Below are 23983 nucleotides of genomic sequence, written 5' to 3' on the forward strand. Positions count from 1 at the left end.
ATTTTGATAAAAACTGTCTTTGCATTTCTTAATTTCATAAATTATTTTTGGGATATTGTTAAGAATATAATCCTTTCAATGCTGCATTTTGGTGGCCTAATTTTAATTGCTATCTTACTAGAATGGCAAATTTCTATGTGTTTGTATGTGTTTATATGAAGCACCATAATGCAATTATTAAAAAATAAACTATGTAATAACAATACTGATTTCTGTACTATGTATAAATAATGATATTACTCAGAGCAATACTTTGCATTAAATGGTACCTCATAAAGAACTGGAGGTTGAAATGGCCATACAGGCTCTTAAAGTTCTTTGTTCATTCTCTGTTAAAGACTCATGAGCTGGCAAATTCTAGATGTCTTCTCTAATTATTTTGTGTAGCCATGTTCTGTTTTATGGGGAATGTGTCTTTTTTGAAATTGAATAATACAAAGTCTGCCACTGGATTTAGCTTGATTGGCTTTGCAAGAAAACCAATGGGGATCATGATGGAGAAGTAAAGCATGCATCAACAGTGTACCCTTGCAGTAGGGGATAGACACATCTGGGCCATGATTTGTAATAGTGTAGCCATGAGGCCCAAGGTATTGATCCATCCTTCCCTTATTTGACTTTTGTTAAGACATCACCTGGTCTGCCTTTTATTGACATATGGGAGAAAGTCCAATGAAAGGTCACTGAGGTGGTCAGGTCTGGAGCACAGAATGTGTACAGAGGGACTGAAGAAACTGGGTGTGTTCAACCTGGAAAAGAGACATTTTTGCATCTTTGCATCTTTTTGCAAAGATTTCACTGCTGTTTATACTAAGGTAACCAGAGGATACAGGCAGGAGAGAGAGTGGTGTGTGTTGGAAGTTACGTGGTGGTGGCTTGAGAGGCAAAGAACACAAATCATAACATGGTAAATTCCAGTGTTGTGAAATTCTGGTGTTGTGTAAAAAATTATTATCAGCTTTTTACGATGAAAGCTGAGAGCTGAACACTTGAACAGGTGCCCAGCAAGGTTGAGGGATCTTTGTAGATGTTCAGAAGTCAGCTGGATGGGCCTTATGCATCCTGATTTAGGTCTGCGTCCTAAGTGTTATTCTATATGAGCCCTGGAGGTCCCCACCAACCTCCATTATTCTTTGGAATAGCTTCTCCCTTGTTTTGCACAGTTGTTTTGTCTCTCTGCCACACACTGGGGTTTAGAAGTGTGTGACTGAATGACTGGAGTGCAGAAAAAAATCTGGACTTGACCATTGCCTTAAATTCCAGTAATGCCTACAGGAATCAGCTGGAAAAACTGCAGTTAAGCTATAATACTGGGGATGCCTGGAGGCTGCAGCAGTGAGGCAGTGAAATGATGCCTCATCACCTTTTCAGCTTAAATGGCATTTCACAGCTTGTCAGATATTTTAGTCTTAGTGTAATGGCAAATCTCTTCATACTAGTCTAAGCAAATCGGAAGGAAAGTTTTAATAAAAAGGCTTTCTTCCTGAAGAAAAAGGAAAAGAAGATTCTTTCCAACCTCCTGTATTATTCTGCTTGATTATTAACCTTCCAATACTAGCATCAATCATTTCTTGTTCAGTTCAGGATGCCTGAAAGATGCACTGAATACAGGCACAGTGCTTCTTAAAAAAAAAAAAAAAAAAAAAAAAAAAGGTATTTTTAATCCTGTGTGTTTGTTATAGTACCGTCTGGAGGATAAAAGGTGAAAATTGTGAGGAAGAAAACCCACAAGATCTGCAACATTCAAACCTACATGGGAAGAAACATTGTCTGGAAAAAAGATTCAGTTTGTCTCTAATAAAAATGTGTTAAATACATGACTATGTAAAAACGACAATTAAGATAAAATCTTGGGAGTCATAAACTTTGGGTTCACAGTCACATATTGCTTATTTCTGAGAGGAGGAGGATATGAAGTGGATAAAAGTAGCGTTAGGATGACTAAATTCTCAGTGTTGCCTGATGTATATGAATCTGGAAGAAAGAGGTGTTTATTCTTGTGTTCAGCAAATATGTGCTAGCAGAATATTCCCTATGTATGTAGGGATTCTTTGTTTTAAAGATGTTGGTGGTTGAATGTTTTCTGTTTAGTATTTGTGAATAAAACTGAGGAGACAGTAGAGATATGTTGATATGGTGTTTTCATCAGTAGATCTCTATGGTAGGATTAGAGACATCTTAAGTACTTTCAGAGTATCTGTGATAGTGTGGAGTGCTCATATTACTATTCTAGCATGAAAAAAGTGGGGACTTAATGGTAGTGCTTGGTGTTGGAATGTGATTATGAATTTAAGAACTTCAAGAATACTGAAAATAAATATAAAGCAGTTTATTTCTCAAGATATGGCATAGTCATAGGGTGATTGTGGGATTATAGCTGAAGCTCTAACAAGGCCTTTTATTTCCTGCCTATTGCCTCACAGCACTTGTTTTACCAGCTACTGAGACTGCATAGTGTATCACAGAAGTACAAACCCTTTCATGTACTTTCAAAATAAGTACTTCTTCACCAAGTGTTTTGTTTTCTCTGATTCTTTTTCTTTCTCTTTTAACCTACCATTTAATGACTTTCAATCACACAATCCATTCTTCAGGAGAAATCTGATTTTTCTTACCTCTGCACTGTATTTTTGTCTTCCCTTTCCTATTAATTAAAAGCTATTATTACCTTAATAGTTGGGTTGAAATAATTAATGGATACAGTATTTATGTATGATTTTGGCAAGTTCTGGTAGTTTTTTTTATCAGCTGTTAAAATTGTATTTTAAATCAACATGTATCTCTGGCACGACGTCAATATCTTTTCATGTTTAATTAAAAATTAAACGATTTATAAGTTCATTCATTGAGAGTAGACCCAAAACTACATTATCACAGAGTTATTAGAGAATAGGATTACTGTCTCTAATAGCTGCTGATGCATAAGTGTTATGTTTACTTTTCTGCTGAAATTTATAGCTAAAAGAATTCTGCCTACATCTAGATAAAGTCTGCCATCTTTAATTTGCCATTGCCCCATACTATAGGCAGACTTACTGAATAGTAAGAAATCACAAATCGTTTTCTACAAGCTCTAGGGCTTTTCCTCTGTAACCTGAGTTACAGGTTGTTATGTTTGAAATACCAGAGGGATGCAGAACAGTCTCGGTACTTTCTCTAACAACATTCCTAGTTAATTTTATATAATTGCCTGAACATGCTGAACAATGAAGTAGAATATATCATCTAACAAACTCTTTCTTCACATGTTCTGATGCTGTCAGTTTCATAGCTCAAATACTCATCTTGGTTTAAATTAATCAGGAATAAAGGGAAACATAAAATATAAAAGCAGTAATGAGTTTGTTTCCATAGAAACATACCATACTCTCTGCCAAAATTAAGTGCTGACTTTGTATTCTAAAAGATAGTTGTGCAGACAACGTGCCCACTGATCTGCAGATAATGTGTCAAATGTCTTCATCGTATTCATCTTCTGACTGTGCTACACATCATTAACAAATCTTTGTGCCAGTACCTTGCTGCCAACCCTTGCTGTAATCTTTGTCACTTTTATTCCATGTTCTGGCTTTGGAATTCACTGTGCATTTTACATTGTGAGTCTCAGGTTATAACAGCTGATATGCTTGTGAACAACCTTCTGCCAATATGTTCTGTAAAATCTTTGCTGAATTAAAAATCTATGTGTATCTATGGGTATTGTTGCTTACAGGAGAGGTGACTTTTCATATCTAGGGTGTGGTTATACATAATAGCAGATTTGTTTGTCTGGTAATGTAGATTTGGAAGCAAAGTAGGTTCATTACAAAATGAAGAGACGATAAAGCAGATAAAGAATTTTTAATAGAAAAAATCAGAGGTGATTTTACATTAATTTTCTTAATTTTACAGTGGTGTCTCTGTCTTAGTATTTCAAATGATACATAGAAGGCAAAAAAACAGCAAATATATAAAAGAGGGTGAGAATATACAAATCAGTTACTTATTAGTAGTTACTAATCACCTGCAGCAGCAGCAGAGCTCTTATGGTATTATTTTTAGTAATATTTGAAAATCTAGTAGTTTTTTGAGGCTCTCTTGAAAAAACTTCTTTTTCTAGCATCTAATGTTTTACTACAGTGAGCCCTTTCACTTAAGTATTTTGATTGCCAAGACATAGAGATAATTTTGGGGAGAAATTAATACTCACAATTGTTCCTAAAATCTATCCCTGGCTTTTTGCTGTGACCTCAGCTTGTGCTTATATTCACAAATCCTTCCATCAGAAAACACTGCTACTGTGATTAATTCATGATCCTTTTAGGGACTGGATTTTTATTTGCAAATACCACTCCTTTTGAGGGAAGCAATTTCTAAATCTTTAAATAAGGATGCATAAAAATTATTATAAAAGTTACCAATGGGCTGTCTCTTGCAAAATGCTAACATCCAGGTTCCTCAAATTCATTCTTTAAAATCCAATCTGTTTATAGGTTTGCAGACTATTAATATTAAAGAGCTATTCCATGATGATGAAATTTATTTGCAGCAGAATATTTTTCTTTTGGGGGGCAAAAAGAGGTCACTTCACAATCTAGAAGATTGCAGTACTTTCTTCTGTCCTATATTCTTAAATCTCTGGTTATATAAACAATTTTATTTATTCTGCAATTCATTTTACATCTGGATTTCTGATTAAGATTGATCCTCAGGTACTTTTCCCTCGGTCTCTGCTTTGCACTAATATCTAGCAATCATTAAATCTAAATGACATTCTTCCTAGCTATTCAGAATTGCTTTAGTTGGTAGGAACAGCTGTAGTTTCAAGCTACTGAAAAACTGTCATTTGGGCATTGAATTAACATTAATGTGTTTTAGAAAATGTGTTCATGGTATATCAAATTTGTTTGTTTCAAAAGTAGCAAACTTAAATACCTAAATACAATACCTCCTCCTAATAGCTCCGACAGGGAGGTGTTTAGACCTTTTGTTTTGCAGGAATAGTTTGGGATTGGTTCCATCCTATATGATTCCTTCATTTGACAAACCTATGAACGTCAGAATTCAGGGAAGAGGTAGGGGAGGGTGAAACCTCAGTCTTCACAATCAGTAATTCCCTTTCTTCTGAGATTCTGATGCCTTTTTCCTTTGGTCACTTTCAGTGAGGTTGTTTTAGTTCTTTATTTTTTGTACATTTACATCATACTCCATTTGGGTTTTTTTATGTATCACCATACTATAATAAATAATATTAATATATGAAAAAAGTTTTAAAATATTTAAATTCATATGTTGTAAAACTCCAAGTGAGAGTATGAGAAATATGCTATTTTTCAGAAGCGAGAGAGGGAAAGAATTGCTGGTATAGGCAGACATAGCTCAGTTCAGTTCACTACTTATAACTAATATACAATTTAGTATATAGTTCAGCTAATGTTCCAAAAGTCTATGCAAAACAGATTTTTTATAGCTTGCTCTGCTTTTGGTTTATGTATTCTGATTTTATTTATCAACTAAAATGGATTGAGCATTTGATGTATTGTTTCAAATATGAAGGGGCTTTTTCTCTTACATCTGAATGGGGGACCATGTTGCCTTAATTACAGTTATGCAAGCAAGCTGCAGTTTGCTTGAACACTGGACTTTCAAAATTAATACCTCAGTTTGAGAGTCATTGTAAAGCTGAGATACATCTGCATCATCCTCAGTGTAATGCTTGTACAAACAACACAGCATCTTACATAAAATAGAAACATATTTCTTTATTTGCAAATCTTGATTATTTTTCTGCGTTCTTGAAAAAGAATGGTTTTCATAGTTTTTCTGGTATTCCTTAAACCCAGAAAGAAATATGAGATCTTTTTTCTTTTCCTGCATTTTTCTACCTGTTCGTATCCATGATTTAATCATTTTGATACCTGAAGAGTGTATGCACAAACGATTAATGTGGGTTTGGAGTTAACTCATGTAACAATTGCCCTCCTTGTATTTGCCAGTGAGGTAGATTTATTGCATGGTTAAAATGGGAATTTTTTCACTTTCATAATGCAAACTTTGGTGTGCATTCCCAGAAATACTTACAACCAAGCAGTGTACCTTTTATATGAGTAAATTTTAAGCAACTTTACTCCTTTATCAAAATTACATTACTTTGGCACCAACGTGACTGGAATAAGAATACAGTCAAGAGTAATTGGACAGCTTGTTTTTTAATAATTATTTTGTACTTTAATAACTATTTTCAGTCCTTTAAAGTTGAAACTCTGAAAAGCATTGTGAGAAATGTTTTCTCATACTATACCAGTTTGTCGGACATGTTACATTAAGTTTTCTTACAGGGAGGGATGAAGCTTTTACTCTTAATTTCTAAGGATTGGCTATGGCTGTGCCATTTAATTTGTTGCATTTTTAGTTTTCCGGACTACCTTTCCAGCTTTCCTGCCAGCATTTCTTGCTGTCTTGTGTAATGCAGCTTTTATTTTTTACAGCTTTTCTACTTCTTTCTGTCTGGAAGGTAATCAGACTTAAAATATTAATTTAGAAGAGCAATTTTACGTATAGAGAGTTGTAAATTCATCTTTTTTCTGAAGCTTTACTCACATAGTACAGTTCTAGATTTTTGCATCTCCCAAGGTTTTATAGTACTTTAGTAAGACACAGGAGAAACTTACAACCACTTTGTAATGTTTGCATATTTGTTCCCTTGTGCTTGTGCAGCCAATAATTTAAGGGGTCCAGCATTTCCTGATGTGATGTTACAATTTCTTCAGTAAATGTTAGTTAAACTGCACTTTATTCCTTTTCCTCATTTTTTACATTTTGTTTGAACTGCATTTTTGGGGTATTTATTTCAGAACAGATGTGGAATTTTTTTGGGGTATTTTGTTTGGCTGTGTGATTGTTTGGGGTTGTGGTTGGTTGTTTTTTCTTTGTTTTGGGTTTTTTTAATATTCATAAGTGCTCTGGTCTTCTTCCATTAATCTGATTCTTGACTTTGTGTATACCTGTATGAAAAAGCATTCAAGAGGAGCTCAGTTATTTATATGAACTCAGTGTCTAGATATTACACATACTAGATTTCAATTGTATTTTCTATCTGGAAGTTCCACTTAGTAGGTTCTGAATACATATATATATATAGAAGAAATCTTTAAGCTCCCTTGGAAAACAGTTACTCCACTTACCTGGAAATGGCTTCATGCACATGAATACAAACACGCAGCAAGATGTCAGCCCATGAGCAAATTTTCTGAAACATTTCTTCTAAAGACAAATCATCTTTATCTCTTACTAGTCTTTAAACCTGATGATGCTACAGTAGAGCTGAATTCAGGTCCTTTGAGTGAATAATATGTAAAATTTCTCCCTAAGTTCAGATGCTACTCATTACTCTAAATTTCCGTTTGTGTAAAGCCATGCAGGCACATGGGTGAAGGGTGAACATGAGGACAGAACTTAAAGAGTATTTCACATTCAAGGTGATACAGGAACTAGGGCCAGTGAGCTTGACATCTTACCAAAAGTATTATTTCTATTACAAACCACATACCAGAAACCATTGAAACTATTTAAGTACTGAGTTATGCAATAAAATTTCTTCTGGTTTTATGCGGAATAAGAAAATCAAGAAACAATGGCGAATCAAGTTCTTTAGTCACCTCTGAATAAGAATTAGATGTGATTTAAAACTTAATGCTTTGTGTTATTAATCATGCAGCAAAAACATACCAAAATTATTTTTACTTATGTTCTCAACATAGGTAGATGAGGGTGTTTAACAATTTGGTGGGCAGCAAATTTAGAAGAAATGGAAGTAAGCAATATTCCAAGAGTATGTTTTATTGAATTTGTTGGTGTGTGTCATTGCATAAATTTTGTTTATAATAGCTGAGATAACTTCATGATTGCCAATAACATTTGTATTTTTGTTAGCTGTGATGAGAGCTATCAGAGGATAATTCTCACATGTGATGTAAAAAAGTGTCCATAAAGTTACTGAAACAATTATTCTATCTAGCATGCTTGTTAATGTCTTATGGTGGCAAGGTACAGTTCATCTTGTACTGTTTTTTAGGTTTATTAGAACTTAGTCCCCAGACTAAGTTAACGTAACCTATATCCCTTTGTCTTCTTTTCCTATTGGCTCATTACTTGTGCCACTTAAGAAATAGTGACATTATTTTGATGTGGTCTTCATTTTTGGCAAAAGGGAAAAACAGACAGTGTGTCTTGATGCCAGTAGGTCTGTTGGCATGATGTTCGAATGTATGACATAAGGAAATATAGCTTATTGTATTGACATTATGTTAAATACTCAACCAATGTAAAGCAGGCTGAAAAATAAAAGTGGTCTTAGATAGAGCTTTCAGCTGTACAATTATGCAAAAACTTGAGATAAATAAAATGTCTCTAATTTAGAGGAGATTTATCCACTGTAACAGGCTATCTGAGGATGCTGTAGATGTTTCCTGAATGTGTTAGATTAGCCACTTTACAAAGGCATATATATTTAGTCCAGACTCACAATAGCGAGCTAAATCAAATGATATATGGAAGTCCTGTTTAGCCCAACATGTCAGTCAGACCTGTTCTCTTTATTTTTGAGTCTTAGTATTGTTTTGGTCAAATCATGTAGAGTATTTGATTTACCAATTTTAGGAGAAGGTTAATTTTCTGAGAATGGAATCATGGAATTTACAATTAAACTTTTAAATATCAATCAATCTATCTATCTATCTATCTGCTGTAGCACTGGAATACGTTTATATGAAAATGCAAAAATGCTGTATATTAATTACATTACTTAGTTGCCTTGTAGTTAATAACTGCTCTTCCTTTCAGTGTATATAATTGCAAGATAAAAAAATGTAATCATTGGCTCACAAATAACTTTTTGAGTCACTTGCAGGAATCATTGAAGGACAGAAAATATTTTGTTTATTTTGCTCCTTCAGAAATGTATCTTCTGCAAGCAGAGAGTTAAGAAAATCTCTGGTGCCTGCATTCAGTGTTCATATGGACGCTGCCCAGCATCTTTCCATGTTACCTGTGCCCATGCTGCAGGAGTGCTGATGGAACCTAATGACTGGCCATGTTTTGTCTACATCACATGTTTCAGGCACAAGATCAACCAAAATGTGGTAAGGAATATTTTCTTATTTCTTAAAAAATGGAATTGCAGAATTAAAGTACATTTCCAGAGAAGGTGGAGGAGACGATCCACACTATGTATTTTCATGCATACCAATCTCTTACAGCTTGAGGGTTTTTCCTTATGCTGTTACCTGAGAGAAGTGATACCTGATATGCTTAACACATTTTTTAATTTAAAGTCCTTGTTGAGTATGTTTTGACAGCCAGAACAAATCTCTGAGTTCTCTGTTTTGTTAACCTGAAGTATATTACAAATACCCAGATCACAATATCTTGCAAATACGCACAGATCCTGTGAGATAATGGATGTGGTGTATATGTAAAATCTTTGTTTTCCAGTCAAAGAATCTCTTGAAAATATTCAATTACAATTATTCTGTCATCTGGCAAAGTAACACTGGCATACCGTGAAAATTCATGTTATGACTGCCTTTTTATTTCTATTCTGTGCTGGAGAAGAGCCTTTAATTTTAGATGAGGCACAATCAATAATTAGTTTAATGTCTTTTACTTGAATAAATGGTTACTATGTCAACTAAGAGAGAATTTCTGCTATTCATCTTGGGCTTTAGTAGCTGTATTTTCCTTCCTTCCAAACCAGAAGGATTTAACATCATCTTACTAAGGAAAGAGCTTGGTAAGTCCGTCACGTTGCATTTTTTTTCACCTATATGCATTAGAAATTAAAGACATAAACCCAGGTAATGTCTGTATCATAGATGTTGACATTTCAAGAGCTTGTCAGTGAATCCTTGGTCTTAATGACAAGACTTAACAAGACTACTGAAGAGTAGGATTTTCTTCCAAGTGTACTGAATTATTATGCCTCCCAACTGAAGTAATCAGCCCTGAGTGTTCAAACTGCAGGTGATTTTTTGGAAGGGAAACATATGGTTTATCCCTGTTTTAAATTTCAATAGAATTGTTTTTATAATAATTTTTTATAATATTTTTGTTTTCCAAAATGAATGAACATGTTAAATCAGCACACTTCATGTAGTTTTAATTTCTTGCAAACATTTCCCAAGAGAATGAGTTTGGTTTGAGAAACAAACAAACTTAAACTTCTGTCTGTACAGGCAACTTAAGATACTGTCCTTGGGGTTTTTTGAAAACATTATAATTGGTTGAAAATTACTGGATTAAATTCCTGGCCAGTAAAAATAGGGCAAACATTTCCATAATGTTTTCTAGTATCTTTTTGAGACAGGTCTTTATAATCTAGGTAGTAGGATTTGCACCACTCCCATAAATTCCATGCTTTCTTAGTGATTTTCTTTACCTATATTAGGTAGTGTAGAAGAAAAGAAACCCCATCAGGTATGGAAGAAAACAGGATTTTGTCTAAGATAATGTGTGAAGAACATAGAAAGTGTCTTGGAATGAGACAATTACATCATTTCCTGAAATTCAGCACTAACTCTTTTGAAAAGATTTACTATTATTGCCTTCCCCAACACCCCCCCACCACTCCCCCAGCTCAGCTAAATGTTTGCAGAAGAGAAATTAAAGTTATGCTTTTGTGTTTTTAATTGGGCCAAAATTTGAAAAGAGCAGATATTTTGTTAAAGAATGTTTTTCTGTAAAATTCTTAGCTTACTCCTGAGACAAAGGAGATTGCCATATGCTTTTAAATGCTTGAGTTTATATTCTGTCTTTTGGATAATTAATCACATCTTTAAGCTTTCAGAAATTTTCTCACCATTGGTTTTCTTGTGATGCTTTTCTTAGCTTTTAGCTGTTAATTCATGCAGAAATAACATTGCTCTTCACCATTAGGCATAGCAATGCATTCTACTTCTAATCAACTTTTCTTTTTTGCCTGTTGTTTCAGTTTCCTTGCTTAGAAGCAGAACAGGAAATCATGCAGACTGAAATATTATACTCACTTAGCAAATTTTTATAGGAGTCAGATTATCTTGTCAGTATGAAAAAATGTCTTCTGATATTTAGCAGAAAACATTGTTCATAAAGCAAGGACACTATTATTTCTCCTAATCTCAAGGAAAAAAATAAAATATTTTTAATTAATATAGACTCTAAATATTGTATCTAAATGCTCAGTGACTACCTTTGTACTGACTCAATGTTTACTGCTTTCCTCAAGTTTTAAAAAAAAATCAAACCCAAAAACTCAACAAAGAATGACTTCTGGGCACTAGGAAAAATTATGACATATACCTATACTGATATTTTAATAAGTAAATCAGTGAGGGTGTTCAACAAAAAAGGTCTACATAAACAGGTAAATGTATATTATTACTAGTATTATTACCATATCTCTTCACCTCAGGCAAGGGCTTATTGTAGTGAGGAAGTAGCCTATGCATCCAACTTACTTATGCCTGTGAACTCAAGAAAAATTTTTCAACATACATTCATAGGCCTTTTTCACAACACTGAGTCTTCAGTATTGTCTTCAGTATTTTAGAGTGCCTTTTTGTTGTCAGTCATTGAAAACACTAGTGGGGTTATCTGAAGAAAAATCATGAAAGAGAAAATCAATAGAGAAAGCAATAATCCTTGAATTCATCTGATGCTACCAAATGAAGTAAATACAGAAATATATGAACTGGAGTTTTTAAATGTTGATATTTGAAATGACTTTTCAGAAATATGTTTCCATGTTCATGGACTCAAAACTAAGCCTATGTCTTATATTTGCTGGAGGTATAGCTTTAGAAATAACACAAAAAATTGCTACCAGAGTAATTTTTCTATATTGGGTGTTTCAGATTATTGCTGTCATTGCCTATGATATTTTTTATGTAAATTGGACTGTCAAAATGCAGGGAAGGCTCTGTGATTTGCTACTTACAGGTTGTGGTGTGGATTTTTTTTTTTCTTTTTTCTCCTTGACTGTGCTTGTCTCTGAGCATGAAACATATCCCTCACACATTTTTGTAATCAAAACTGCAAGAACATGTGGAAGTGCATTTGAGAATAGGTGCTGCAGATGGATGTGTTTTGATTAAAAGAACTCATTCATACACAAGAAAATGAGGAAAAGGAGTTGTATGCCACTGTTTGAACACAAAAAAATCAACCCAAGCCCAAAAGATCCATATAAGCCTTGCAGATCAGAGAAAACCAGCTGGAGACAAACCTGTACTCACAGCTAATTCTTATGGAAATTGTGAACAAAAGGGGCTATCTAGACAGCCGCAGTAACATTTGAAAGAATAATGATCTTTAGAAGAGGCAAAGACAGGAGATGCAAATACCTATTGTTGCTGTTTTTGGAGCTACTTTAAATTACCTTCTACTATTATCAGCCAGTTCTTAACCTCTGTAGCAAACAGGGAATTAAGAGATGCTGTCTAATGGAAGCTGTAGATCCTTTTTCTGTGTCATTGTTTGCCACTTTCTAACTATTACTGGCTAACTACTGCCAGCCCCTGAACATCTCAGAAAGACTAAGTCATGCCTTCAGAAGGACATGTTATTCAAAAATCACATGCTAGATTATTTTTGAAATGCCATGCATAATTTCTATGCTGAAATTGGAATTCCAAGGAGTAAACGATAATGTGAGATTTAAGTTCTGGTATGGAATGAGTCTCAGATCTTTTAGGGTCCCCGATTAAAAACTGTAGCCTGAGAAAGTTTCTAGGTATTGAGATGTACATCAGATATCTACTTCATTATGTTATTATAAATTCATATTCACATAATTTATGTATTTAAGGTTTTTGTTTCCTGCCATATAGAAAATGAAGGAGAAAGTAATTTTCCTTTTTATATTTTGAAGTTTGCACACAGAAGGGGAGATTAGCTTACTTTATATCTAGTTGTTTTCTGTATTTCTTCCACTATCTTAGTTCATTCTTGGCTTTGCAGCTGTTAAAGAAAATCATGCTTTTAAACTACAGCTTTCTCAATAATCTGATAACTACCTGTTAAAGCTGTTTCTTTAATCTGATAGACTCCCTTACTTAACATCTGTCCTTTCTGATCAAAAATTACATTCTTAACGTCAATACATTGTTAAGATTTTCTGTCAGGATATGTTTTCTGGGACATGTAATCATTTGCAGACTATACTTGTAAATATATTTTTCTGAGAAATAAATTAAGAATCCTATGAAGAGAACATACTAAAAAATAATCTCCTTGAGCTAGAATGCATTTTTGGGTTTTATTACTTTTCCTAATGAGAAATGGCATTCCTTTCTGAAAATTTTATCATTAATTGAATGTGCATTGTCTCTTAAAATATTGTTATTTTCTCTCCATCTTCACTGGAGAGATGCATCTTCTTTCAGAGAATAGAGCAATATCTTGTTTGGTTTCTGTAGTATAATACTTTTCCTATTATTTCATAGAAATAAATCAGTTAATAGTCTCTAATTTACATCTGATCCATCTCTGCCCCCACCAAAACTGAATAGGATAAAATAAAAAATTGAAAGGTAAATTACCATGTATGTTTACATATGTTCCAAGATAGGATAAAACATGCTTATGGGCATTTTATTGCTCCTATGATATTAGTCAGTTGCTATTTATGTAGCTCATTTTTATACTTAACCTACCTATAGACTGCTGAATTGAGGAAGAAATAATTTTATTATACATATAATGGTTAAATAATTTGTGAATATGTTCAGAACATTATTTCTAGATACACTTGGAAATGCTTTAGGAACATCATTGAGTTTTACTATCTGAGGTGACCTCAGCTAAATACTGCAAGTGTCTGTGACAGGCAGAGCTCTGACACACAGATCTATAGTGTACTGCCAATAAAAATGGCCAGAATATTTGTACTTGGTATGCCCTTAGGTTTTGGGAGCAGAGAGGTTTAAAAAGTATAAATGCTTCAAATAGATCCAAGAAGGAAGCCCAATAGTGACAAGAAGTCAGTGCAAAAACAGAAGTCTTCAAGTTTAGAGTGGGTTTTTCCTCTTACATCAGAGCATTCACTTTACTGCTAGTAGTCGAAATCTAAGTAAAAGAACTGATGCTGTTCTTTATTCTATTCAATTCTATTGATAAAAATCCTACAGCTGTAGGATTTCCCAGATTTTCATGAGACAATTTTAAGACTATTATATTGACTAAAAAATTTACTGCCTTTGAAGGTTTCAAAAGCAATGCTAGGAAATTTGATGATTACTTTAGTGTGGACTGTGTATAAAATTATTCTTTTACAGCCTCTATAAACATTTCTAATAAATATTTCATCCTTAGGTATTCCAGTGCATATGCATCTTACATAACCAGAAATGTTCAACTCTTTAGGGGTAGCCAAACTCACAATAGCTCCCTTTTGTATAAAAACAATGGACCTTTGTGAGATATTGAATAGTTAAGCTCATAAGAAAGAAGTGCCTTCTATGTTACTTGGATGAGAAGATACTACTGATTTTATATTTTTTGGTGAAGAAGGTTGCTTGTAAAGATTCACAGGGTTCAACAGTAGTTGGGGGCTGAGTTGTAACAGTTGACTGCATGGTGTGAGCTTCTTCATGATTGCCTTCCTACAAGGTTCCATTGTTTTTATATTAGTAGAATCCATAAATTAAGTTATTGATGTAGAATTTTTGCATAGTTTAAGAACGCTGCTAGTCTTCTGATTGATATAATTAGCACTGGAGGATTATAAGTGAAAAGTAAAAAAAAATATTGTTACTGATATAGTATGCAAATAACTGATGAAGAATGATCAGTGCTGTTGGAAGCTTTAAAGCAAAAGCTGTGCACGATGGGGGTTAAAAGGTCCCTCACATACACTGCCTGTAGACAGATCTGGCAAGAGCTGGATATGTGTTTAGTTATTGCATCTCACTGGGCAAAATTTCATTTTATTATGTGGAATCATACAGAAATCTAGTATTTCAAAATCTCTTTATTTAAAAATAATTCCAACCATACTCTTGGTTCTTTTCCGGGAGACATCTTATGTCTTCAGGAAAATTCTACAAATTATCCTCCAAACAAAATTAACAAATTTTTCTAATTATATCTTATTGATGCAATGCAGAATAGTTTTAAGGCATCAGTTGCAGAAATATGCTTTGATGTAGTATTCTTTAGATGTCATTTGTTTTCCTACAAAGTGGAAAAATTTTTTAAGTAAAAGAAATTTTGTTAACATGATTGAATTAAATTAATTTAATTTGAAGTTTTTATCTTGAATGCTCAGCTGTTATCAACCCTGTTTTTACACCAATGAATTATTTATGACTAAGCTGGTATTTTAAATTTATTTTTTCTTTTAAATTCTTCTTTCTTTTCAAGAGGGCTAAAGTATGTGGGAAGGCCATTACTGTTGGGCAGACCGTCATCACAAAACATAGAAACACACGATACTATAGTTGCAAAGTCATAGGAGTGACATCTCAGGTTTTCTATGAAGTCATGTTTGATGATGGCTCCTTCAGTCTGAATGCTTTTCCTGAAGACATTGTAGTAAGTATTTTCTCAGAATCCTATTCATTCTGGTTTGCTTTCTTGATTTTTTGTTTTGGGGTGGGTTTTTCTGGCATTTGATTAGTTTTCTTTTTTACATTAGAGAGTTGGAATCTCTTGACCTAATTCTTATGAATTTGAGGACATAACAATTTAGTGCTTAGTTCATGTTTGTTGCTTTAACTGCTGAGAATGATTATTTTCTAATGGGTTTCCAAACTTTGGTTGTTATAATTTGCCATTTGACCAAATGAATCAAGAATAATCTTAGAAAATCTTTTAATTAAATAAGAAATACATATTTAATAAAGAATATGAAAGCAGGAATTCTGTATATCCTTCTCTGTCACTTAGAGATAACTTGTAGAAATTCCTTGCAGGATAGAAAACTTCTGCTGTAATATGAAGAGCAGCTCTCAAGAATCTGTTCCAACAACTTGTTTACTCTTCCTGATATTTAGTTTGTGATATTACATTAGTAGTGATAAAAATCATTAGGGAAAAGATAGTAGTTTATCTATATATAGTATAGTTTATTACATTTTCAAAAGGCAGCTGAGATTTTTATTTCCCTTATGCACTTACATAAACTACCATGGTTCTTGTAACTGTTAAAGACCACATTGTGGACTTGGCACATATGAGCAAGATTTGCAATTGGAGAAAGATTCTTTTTACCATCATGTTTGCAATGAATACATTGGATGTTAAGCTTTGTGGTGTTCATTTAGTGCCCTTTGACATCTTTCTCATGATGTGACTCTAATACTCATTTACTTTCATGATCCTCTTGAGTCTTTTGTATGCTAAACCAGTATTTTTGGTGTACTTCCTACTAATTTCCAGAAGTTAAAGCCTCCAGGGACCACTGATAGGCAAAAATGATGCTTATTGCAAGATCACTTTTCATTTAGTCCTGTTCAGTATGTAGAGGGGAAGAGCCTGGCTTACACAGCAGTGCCAGAGGATGTTGGCTTTGCAGCTCAAGGGATGCAACTCCTAGAAGTGCTCCACATTTTTCTTCTGTGAAAGTCTTTGAGCTCTTCTGCTTTCTGCAGACCTAATATTTTCCTGAGAGAAGCATTATCTGACAGATATATCAGTCATATCAGATATAACAGCATCAGGAAATGATGCTGTTCTTCGAAGCTTCTTAGTTACTGAAAAGTCTGGCATCTTTTTATAATATGGTATTTGAGGGAATGTATTTCAGATCAGTGTTTGGGAATTGAGCTGTTTACCTCCCAGTGGTCTGAATAGAAGTCAGTTGCCAAATCTCTTACAGGTCTTTGAAAATTTGTCCTTTAATCCAAAACACTGCAAAAGTCTCCATTAATGATCAATGACATTCTGATTTAGGATGATCAAGATGCTCAGTAAATGTGGCTATATTGTTATTAGAAACCCTGCTTGCAAATGCCTGCTGCATCAAAGATCTGGTAAGGTGAAGATGAGGAACTGCTTGTTGTCCTAGTGGGGTGTCTGATCTGGAGATAAGAATAAATGTAATCAGGTCTGGATATGCCTCAGTGCTTCTCAGATAGTGGATGAACAACATATAATTGTTTGATGGTGTCTTGTCAATTACAAACCAGGACAGATGGAAACACCAAACAAATTTCACATTCCTTAGAGAAATGTTTTCATTAGATAATATACCTGCAGCAGTTACTGGATCTGAGGAAAAGTGGGGTTTTTTTCTTCTTCTCAGATTAATATTGACTAATCCATGCAATGTTCATATCAGGTGTTGGTGCTGCTGGGAGGACTTGTTCATCAAATCTGGTGTGAAGGCAATGTTGCTGCCTGTTGAAGAACTTATTTTTCTAATATATTTTCACTTTTCAACCAGCTCACAAAGATAGCAGGAGGTTTTTGCTCTTCCAGTATGTGCTGAATCCACCACATAATTTCAGCTCAGCTAACAATAAACCAGAATTCCAATGCTCAGGCACAGTGATTTATTTTTAAGGAGGAAGATAGGGAGCAGGGAAAGTTCAGTTTTGAAGCTTCATGAAACTCTGCATTCAATAACAACCAAATCAGGGTATACATTATTCTGTTTTCATATGTATTTATCTTGGTTTGTGCTAGCATTTACTAAATATATGAGGTGGGGAATTATTAAGTGTTTTAACTATAGGCACATATTTAGATTTTTAAATTTCAACATTATTTATTTCTTGGGTGTTATATGTGATTTCTTAGACTTATGACTCCTCAATACAGGGTTTAAACCTATGAGCTAGTTGTCCAATATGCTAACCAACCCGTTTTCCTTCGACCCAGGTGTAAGAGGTGTAAAGAAGTATATGGATACAATCTCTTCCTGGAAGCAACAGCAGGACAAATTCCTCCTGTAATTCATAGAAAGACTTCAGTAAGGGGGACAGTACATGATATCTTAAAGAACATGAGATGACAACTTTCTCAGTTAATGATGCATGCACACAACTAGGGAGTGTATATACTGCAGTCCTGAGTAACTTATTCCAGCAGATAGCATTTATGTGTACCACTTGCCCTTGCACAGCACCAAGAACAGTACTGTTCTGACCAGTAGGCCAGATGTCAGTTCACAGATTATGCATCAGAGAGTTTTTCAGTTCTTTGATCTCATCATTTATGGAGGCTATCCCACAATTTCTTTTTTGGGATGGTTTTTTTTGGTGGGTTTGTTTGGTTTTTTGTTTGTTTGTTTTTGTGGGGTTTTGTTTTGTGTTTTGTTTTGTTTTGGTACCCAGTGGCTATGGCACTGGTTTATCGTAGCATTTTGCTAGAAGTTATTACTCTTGGTATATAGCTAGAAGATTTGTTTGTGTATATATTGTGGCTGACAATATGTTTTATATACATATATATGTAAGATTGGTATGAAGTTGTTCCCATGTTACCTTATTAAAATCAAGAACAGGGAGGCTTTGCAGTATACATATCTGGGGGGAGATAGATACCTTATTGTATTGATTGCAAGGAAGAAAAAAGATAATTGCAGAGTGAAATATGCTTTGAGTCTGTTGAGAGGTCTGATTACAGGAGAGCTGAGCACATACCCTGAAACAGAAACATCCTTCCAGGCTCTTGCCCTCTTAAGTACCCTGGTTCATGACATCAAAGAATTACAGATAATTCTTTGATGTCATGGATTCACCTTGTGGTTTTCAAGACAACTAGGTGAACAAAAATGAATGCAATTGCTGCCATGACATAACCACACTGTGTTTTAGTTTACTTATAAGTGTATAAATGTTGGTGTTATACACTGAGAAGGTGACATTGCACTGTGGGTAGTTATGTCCACAACCCAAAGAGAGGGAATTTGCTTATTGAAATCTATAAATCAAATAACATTGTTTTAACATGGTAGGTTATGTAATGGTGTTGTAATTATTCCTTAAAAGCAAGAGCATCTTAAGTGTTGATGAAATGAGATGTGTTTGGAAAAACAATTGATCCTATATTCAGGAGTTCAAGAAGATATTTTGCAGAACCACAGTTTGTCAATTTTCTGAGGTTCTAATAAAATCCAGAAAGCATTCTTTTTAAAAAATATATATTAGTTCTGGTTAAGGCATTCACCATCTCTGCATGTCTTTTCACTGCAGACAGGGCTCTTGTCTCAAGCTCTTCCCTGGGCAGCCAGTTCTAGTGTTTGGTAATCCATTTGATGAAATATTTCCTCATTTCCAATCTAAACCAACCTGAGGCCATTTTCTCACATCTCAGATCACATCTCACAAGGCAGCACTTGTTGCCTGGGACAAGAGATCACCTGTCTACAGCCTCCTTTCAGGCAGTTGTAGAAAGCAATAAGGTCTCCCCTGAGCTTCCTTTTTTCTCCAGGCTAAACAACCCCAGCTCCTTCAGCTGCTCCTCACAGGGCTTGTGCTCCATTGCCCTTCTCTGGACCTGCTCCAGCACCTCAACGTCCTTCTTGGAGCGAGGGGCCCAAAAATGAGCACAGGACAAATCCTCAGCAGTGCTGAGTACAGGAGGACAATCCCTGCCCTTGTCCTGCTGGCTAAACTGTTCCTGGTACAGGCCAAGATGCCATTGGCCTTCTACAAACTTGGAATGCTGTTTCGGGTTGTTGTGGCTCAAGGGCACGACCCAACGGAGCCGAACCAACATTTACTGTAGCTGAACCTCCCACCACTGGCCTTGGTCCATCACTCCAGCCTGTCCAGATTCCTGATCCCTCTGCAGAGCCTTACAGACTCACAGAGTCTTCTCACCAGCAGATCAACACTCCCACCCAACTTGATATTTTGCAGTCATGTAAAATGACTGTTCATTTGATCCTGTTGTCCAAGTGATCAGTGAAATTAATGAACAGAACTGGCCCCAGTACTGCACCCTGAGGGCCACCACTGACCACCAGCTCCCAGCTGGATGTAATTTCACCCACTACCACTCTAAGCTCAGATTTCCAGGAGGTTTTTTTACCTAGTGAACAGTGTATCTATACAAACCACAGAAAACCAGTTTCTGCAGGGGAATATTGTGTAAAATGCCTTTAAAGGCTTTGTGAAAGTCAAGGCAGACAACATATACACCTTTTTCTTTATCTACTAAGGCTGTCACCTTGTTACAGAAGGAGATCCTGTTGATTGAGCAGCACCTGCCTTTCACAAACCCCTGCTGGCTGGGCCTCATTTTGTCATTGTACTGCTGTTTGATGGCACTTCGGATGATCTGCTCCGTGACTTCCCTTGGCACTGAGGGAAAGTGCCACTTCCCCTGGCACTCAGTCTGACATGCCTCTAGTTCCCTGAGTTCACATTTTGACCAACCTTGAAGATGGGTATAACATTTGTCAACCTCCATTCAACTGGGACCTCCCAAGTTAGCTGGAACTGCTGGTAAATGATGCAACATGGCTCAGCAAACTCTTCCACAAGCTCCCTCAGTACCCTGGGTGGATCCCACACAGTCCAATAGATTTGTGTTTGTCTAAGAGGTATAGCAGATTGCTGACCATTTCATGTTGGATTGTTGGGGCTTCATTCTGCTCCCTATCCCTGTCTTCAACCTCAAGGGACTGATTCTCACAGAAAAACTGGTATTAAAGACTGAAGCAAAGAAAGCAGTTAAGTCCCTCAGCCTTTTCCTCATTCTTTTTCACTGTATTTTCCCACAGCATCCAGTTAAGGATGGAGATTCTATTTAGCTTTCCTTTTGGTGTGAATGTTTACAGAAACATTTTTCATTTTCTTTTATGGCAGTAGACAGATTACAGTCTAGCTGGGCTTTGGTCCTAATTTTCTCCCTGCATAACCTTACAACATCCTTGTAGTTCTCCTGAGCTGGCTGCCTCTTTTTTGTTAAGGTGATAAACTCTCCTTTATTTCCTGATCTCCAGCTAGATCTCTCTGTTCAGATATAATTTCAGTTCATTTTTGCATGTGTCACATTACTCTGTCTGACATTTTCCTTGATTTTTTTCTACCAGTTCTTTTTAAATGGATGCCACCTTGAGAAAAATTGAAGCGTGAGAAAAGAACCACCAAGCAGTGAATTTTTTAACATACCAGCAGTGATACCTGAATCCTTAACAGAATTTTGTTGATACTTATTGCAAGTACCTTCCTCCAGCAGTGGACACAAGAAAGCCCTCAGTGTGAAGAGAAAATGAGAAGATTAAACTCTGCCTTTCTGTGTCTATCAATACTTTAAATTTGCCACTCTCAGGAGAGGGAGGAACAGGGCTCTTGAGAACTCTGACAACCAAAGTACTTTACTTAAATTATTACAAAGGCTGCAGATTTTTAGTGTGTGCACCTAGATTTTACACCATCTAAAATGGTTATTCCCTGCTTTATTTATTAAAAACAAAAGGACAGAAAAATCCGTACAATTTAGTTACTAGTATCTGAAGAAAAACCTGTCAATGTGATAGCAATGTAGTTTAAGAATCTGCTAATGAAATAAACTGCTAACAATAACCTGCAACTTTTTTAAGTGAGGGACTTCTTTGCAATCCTCTACTATCCTAGACAACAAATGCTCACTTCATATCCTACAAAATGATGAAAAAAAGTTTTGATATCCCATGACCCACGCTCAACTGTATATGCACTCTACACATATACTCTATACACTGAGCCAATTCTATCTGTTTTGATTATCATGGAATTACTGAGGTTTTGCATGATCTTTTCTGGCCTAGATACCCCTTGCAGGGGTTCGAAACTGCAAATGCATTTATAACTTTAATAATTATGCGAGACAAGGGGTAATTGGGATAATTTACAGGTGAATGAGTTAAGATGAATACAGATTGTCCGAAAACAATTGGGTATTATTAGATAAATGGGAGACAGAACAGATTTACTTCATCCTTCTTTGAGGTGCAGAAAAAAATGTGATTTAGCTGGACAGTTTTTCAAAAATTATTTCCTCCAGGCCAGCTGAAGGGAATAATATTAGAAAACAATAATGTGCCCTTATTTTGGTGGAACTTTTCGCATGTGCAGATTAGAAAAGGTAGCTCACTTTTGAAAGCTGTGAATGTCAGTGCTCAGGATGTAGTTTCAAGGAAAAAATCTTGTTTCAGGAACTTCTCTCTAATGACTTTGACTGTGACTACTGACTTCCACTGGTGAAGGAAGTGTGTGTCTGCAGATGTAATACTTGGGCAGCTTCTCAGTATCTGTTATGTTAATACATTTGCCTCTGCTTTTGAAAAACCATACTTCTTGAACAATAGACATTTGGAGATACTGGGCTAGCATGTAAATCTTGAGACCCTATTTAATGTCCATCTGTATGTAGAAATCCAGAAGTTTTGATTCTAGCCTTACTAGGGGCTGGGTTGTGACAATCTGTCTTACAAAGAAGACACATGTTACTTTTCTTCTATCAAACTTGTCTGGCATTATAAATTACTGAATTCCTGACTAGTTTCCAGCATTTTTTCCTAGTGATTTCTCTTCTGTATACTTTTCTCTCCTTATGTCTTCTGACGACTCTTTTCTGCTTATCTACCTGTTTTAATCAAATTTTTAAAGAGTAGTGTTTGCTGCCTCTTTGTGAAAGATCCATTTGACTGCTGGCATACAATAATTATTGTTCAAGTTTTATTATAAGGGTATGTAAATCTGTAAAAATTGGTAAGGAAATGATAATAGCTAACTTTGCACATTTTCTGGGCAATTTGTAGATTCTGGGTGCACTCCAGTACCACCACCACCAATAGTTTCTGAGCATATGAAGTAGGAATGTAATGCATTTCTGAAGGTAGCAAGAGCTAGATTGTATTTGATATAAACTTAGTCAAAAGCTGTGGGAATTGTTTTTGTGATGTGGGAAAGAAGACATAATTAATTATAATTGGTTTAGCAACTTTCTGAAAGTTTTCTTAACTGTGACATTGAGTCTATAAACTGAATAATATGCAATTCATGTTGGGCTGGTACAGTTGTTTTTTGCAGCATTACAATACTGCTGCGTAATTGAACTCACTTCTCAGAAAGTTGTATGTTGTGATCGTTGACAAGTAATTCTGAAAAATTTTGGAAAGCAAATTTGAGAGCTGTGTGACATGTCTCAGAAAAAACTTAGGTTTCTTTTTCTGGCTTGGTCAATTTATAGAGATTGTGTAGGATTTGGCATTCTTGTTCTGTGAAATACTCCAATAATTTTAATATTTATATATGTTATGAAGAATTTACTTTGAGTTTGTGAACAGGGAAAATTTATTTTAACACATTTTTGTAGTTGAGAACTTTTTCACTAGATTTACAAATGCTTATACCCAGAATGATATGGTTTTTACATGTGAATAATTATTGCATCTTCTGAATACTAATACAAATTAATTCCTGTTTTGAAAACTGTGCTCTTTGTAAGTTAAAATCAAAATATTTCAAAACCAAGGGCTAAGTCTAAGGCTGGAGATTGAGGGGTTTTATTCCATTGTTTAACTCTTGAAGCTACAAAGCATCAACAGATGTAGTATTATTTTAATCTAAAACTTGTACAGTACCATAACTCTTGATTTACACTTTCACTGTACTCTATTATGGAGAACACAAATAATTTTTCTGTTGCTCTTACTTCTTTGTTTCATATGACAGCAGAAAGACAGGCAACTTAGTAGATAAGCATAAAAAATGAATATTGAACAGATTATAGGCAAATTAAAGCTTCAAATAGAAGTATTATCTTTTTACCATTTCCTTGTAGAATAGCCTTTCCACTTTATGATCAAATGCTTTATGGATCCTTAACAATAATGATGTTAGATGGGTTGAAGGTAATGCCTCACAGGAGAGGAATTCATAATGCCTTGCAGGAGAAACAAAATGGAAGATAAATCATTACTTTGCAGTTCATGATAAGATGGCTGACTTTGCAGTGAGGCAGGTGAAAGAAGAATATATTACAACACTTCTTGTGTTTGCAAAGACAGTCTGTGTCCTTGTCTGTGACCACA

General features: G+C 35.0%; 1 protein-coding gene across 4 annotated transcripts in view; it reads left to right on the top strand.

Annotated features, from left to right (window-relative positions):
• The window catches only part of KDM4C (lysine demethylase 4C), a 245840-nt gene that overhangs the window by 206040 nt on the left and 15817 nt on the right, over positions 1-23983 (top strand). For 2 of the 4 annotated variants that reach the window (XM_021531680.2, XM_077790001.1), the window contains exons 18-19: positions 8934-9119; positions 15376-15546. In XM_021531680.2, the coding sequence (XP_021387355.2) occupies positions 8934-9119; positions 15376-15546 (357 nt within the window). Of the gene's footprint in view, positions 1-8933; positions 9142-15375; positions 15547-23983 lie in introns of those variants that run through there. The other 2 variants (XR_002465552.2, XM_021531684.2) reach the window with 2 other exon arrangements.

This window comes from Lonchura striata, chromosome Z, assembly GCF_046129695.1.
Source record: "Lonchura striata isolate bLonStr1 chromosome Z, bLonStr1.mat, whole genome shotgun sequence".
Classification (NCBI taxonomy): Eukaryota; Metazoa; Chordata; class Aves; order Passeriformes; family Estrildidae; genus Lonchura; species Lonchura striata.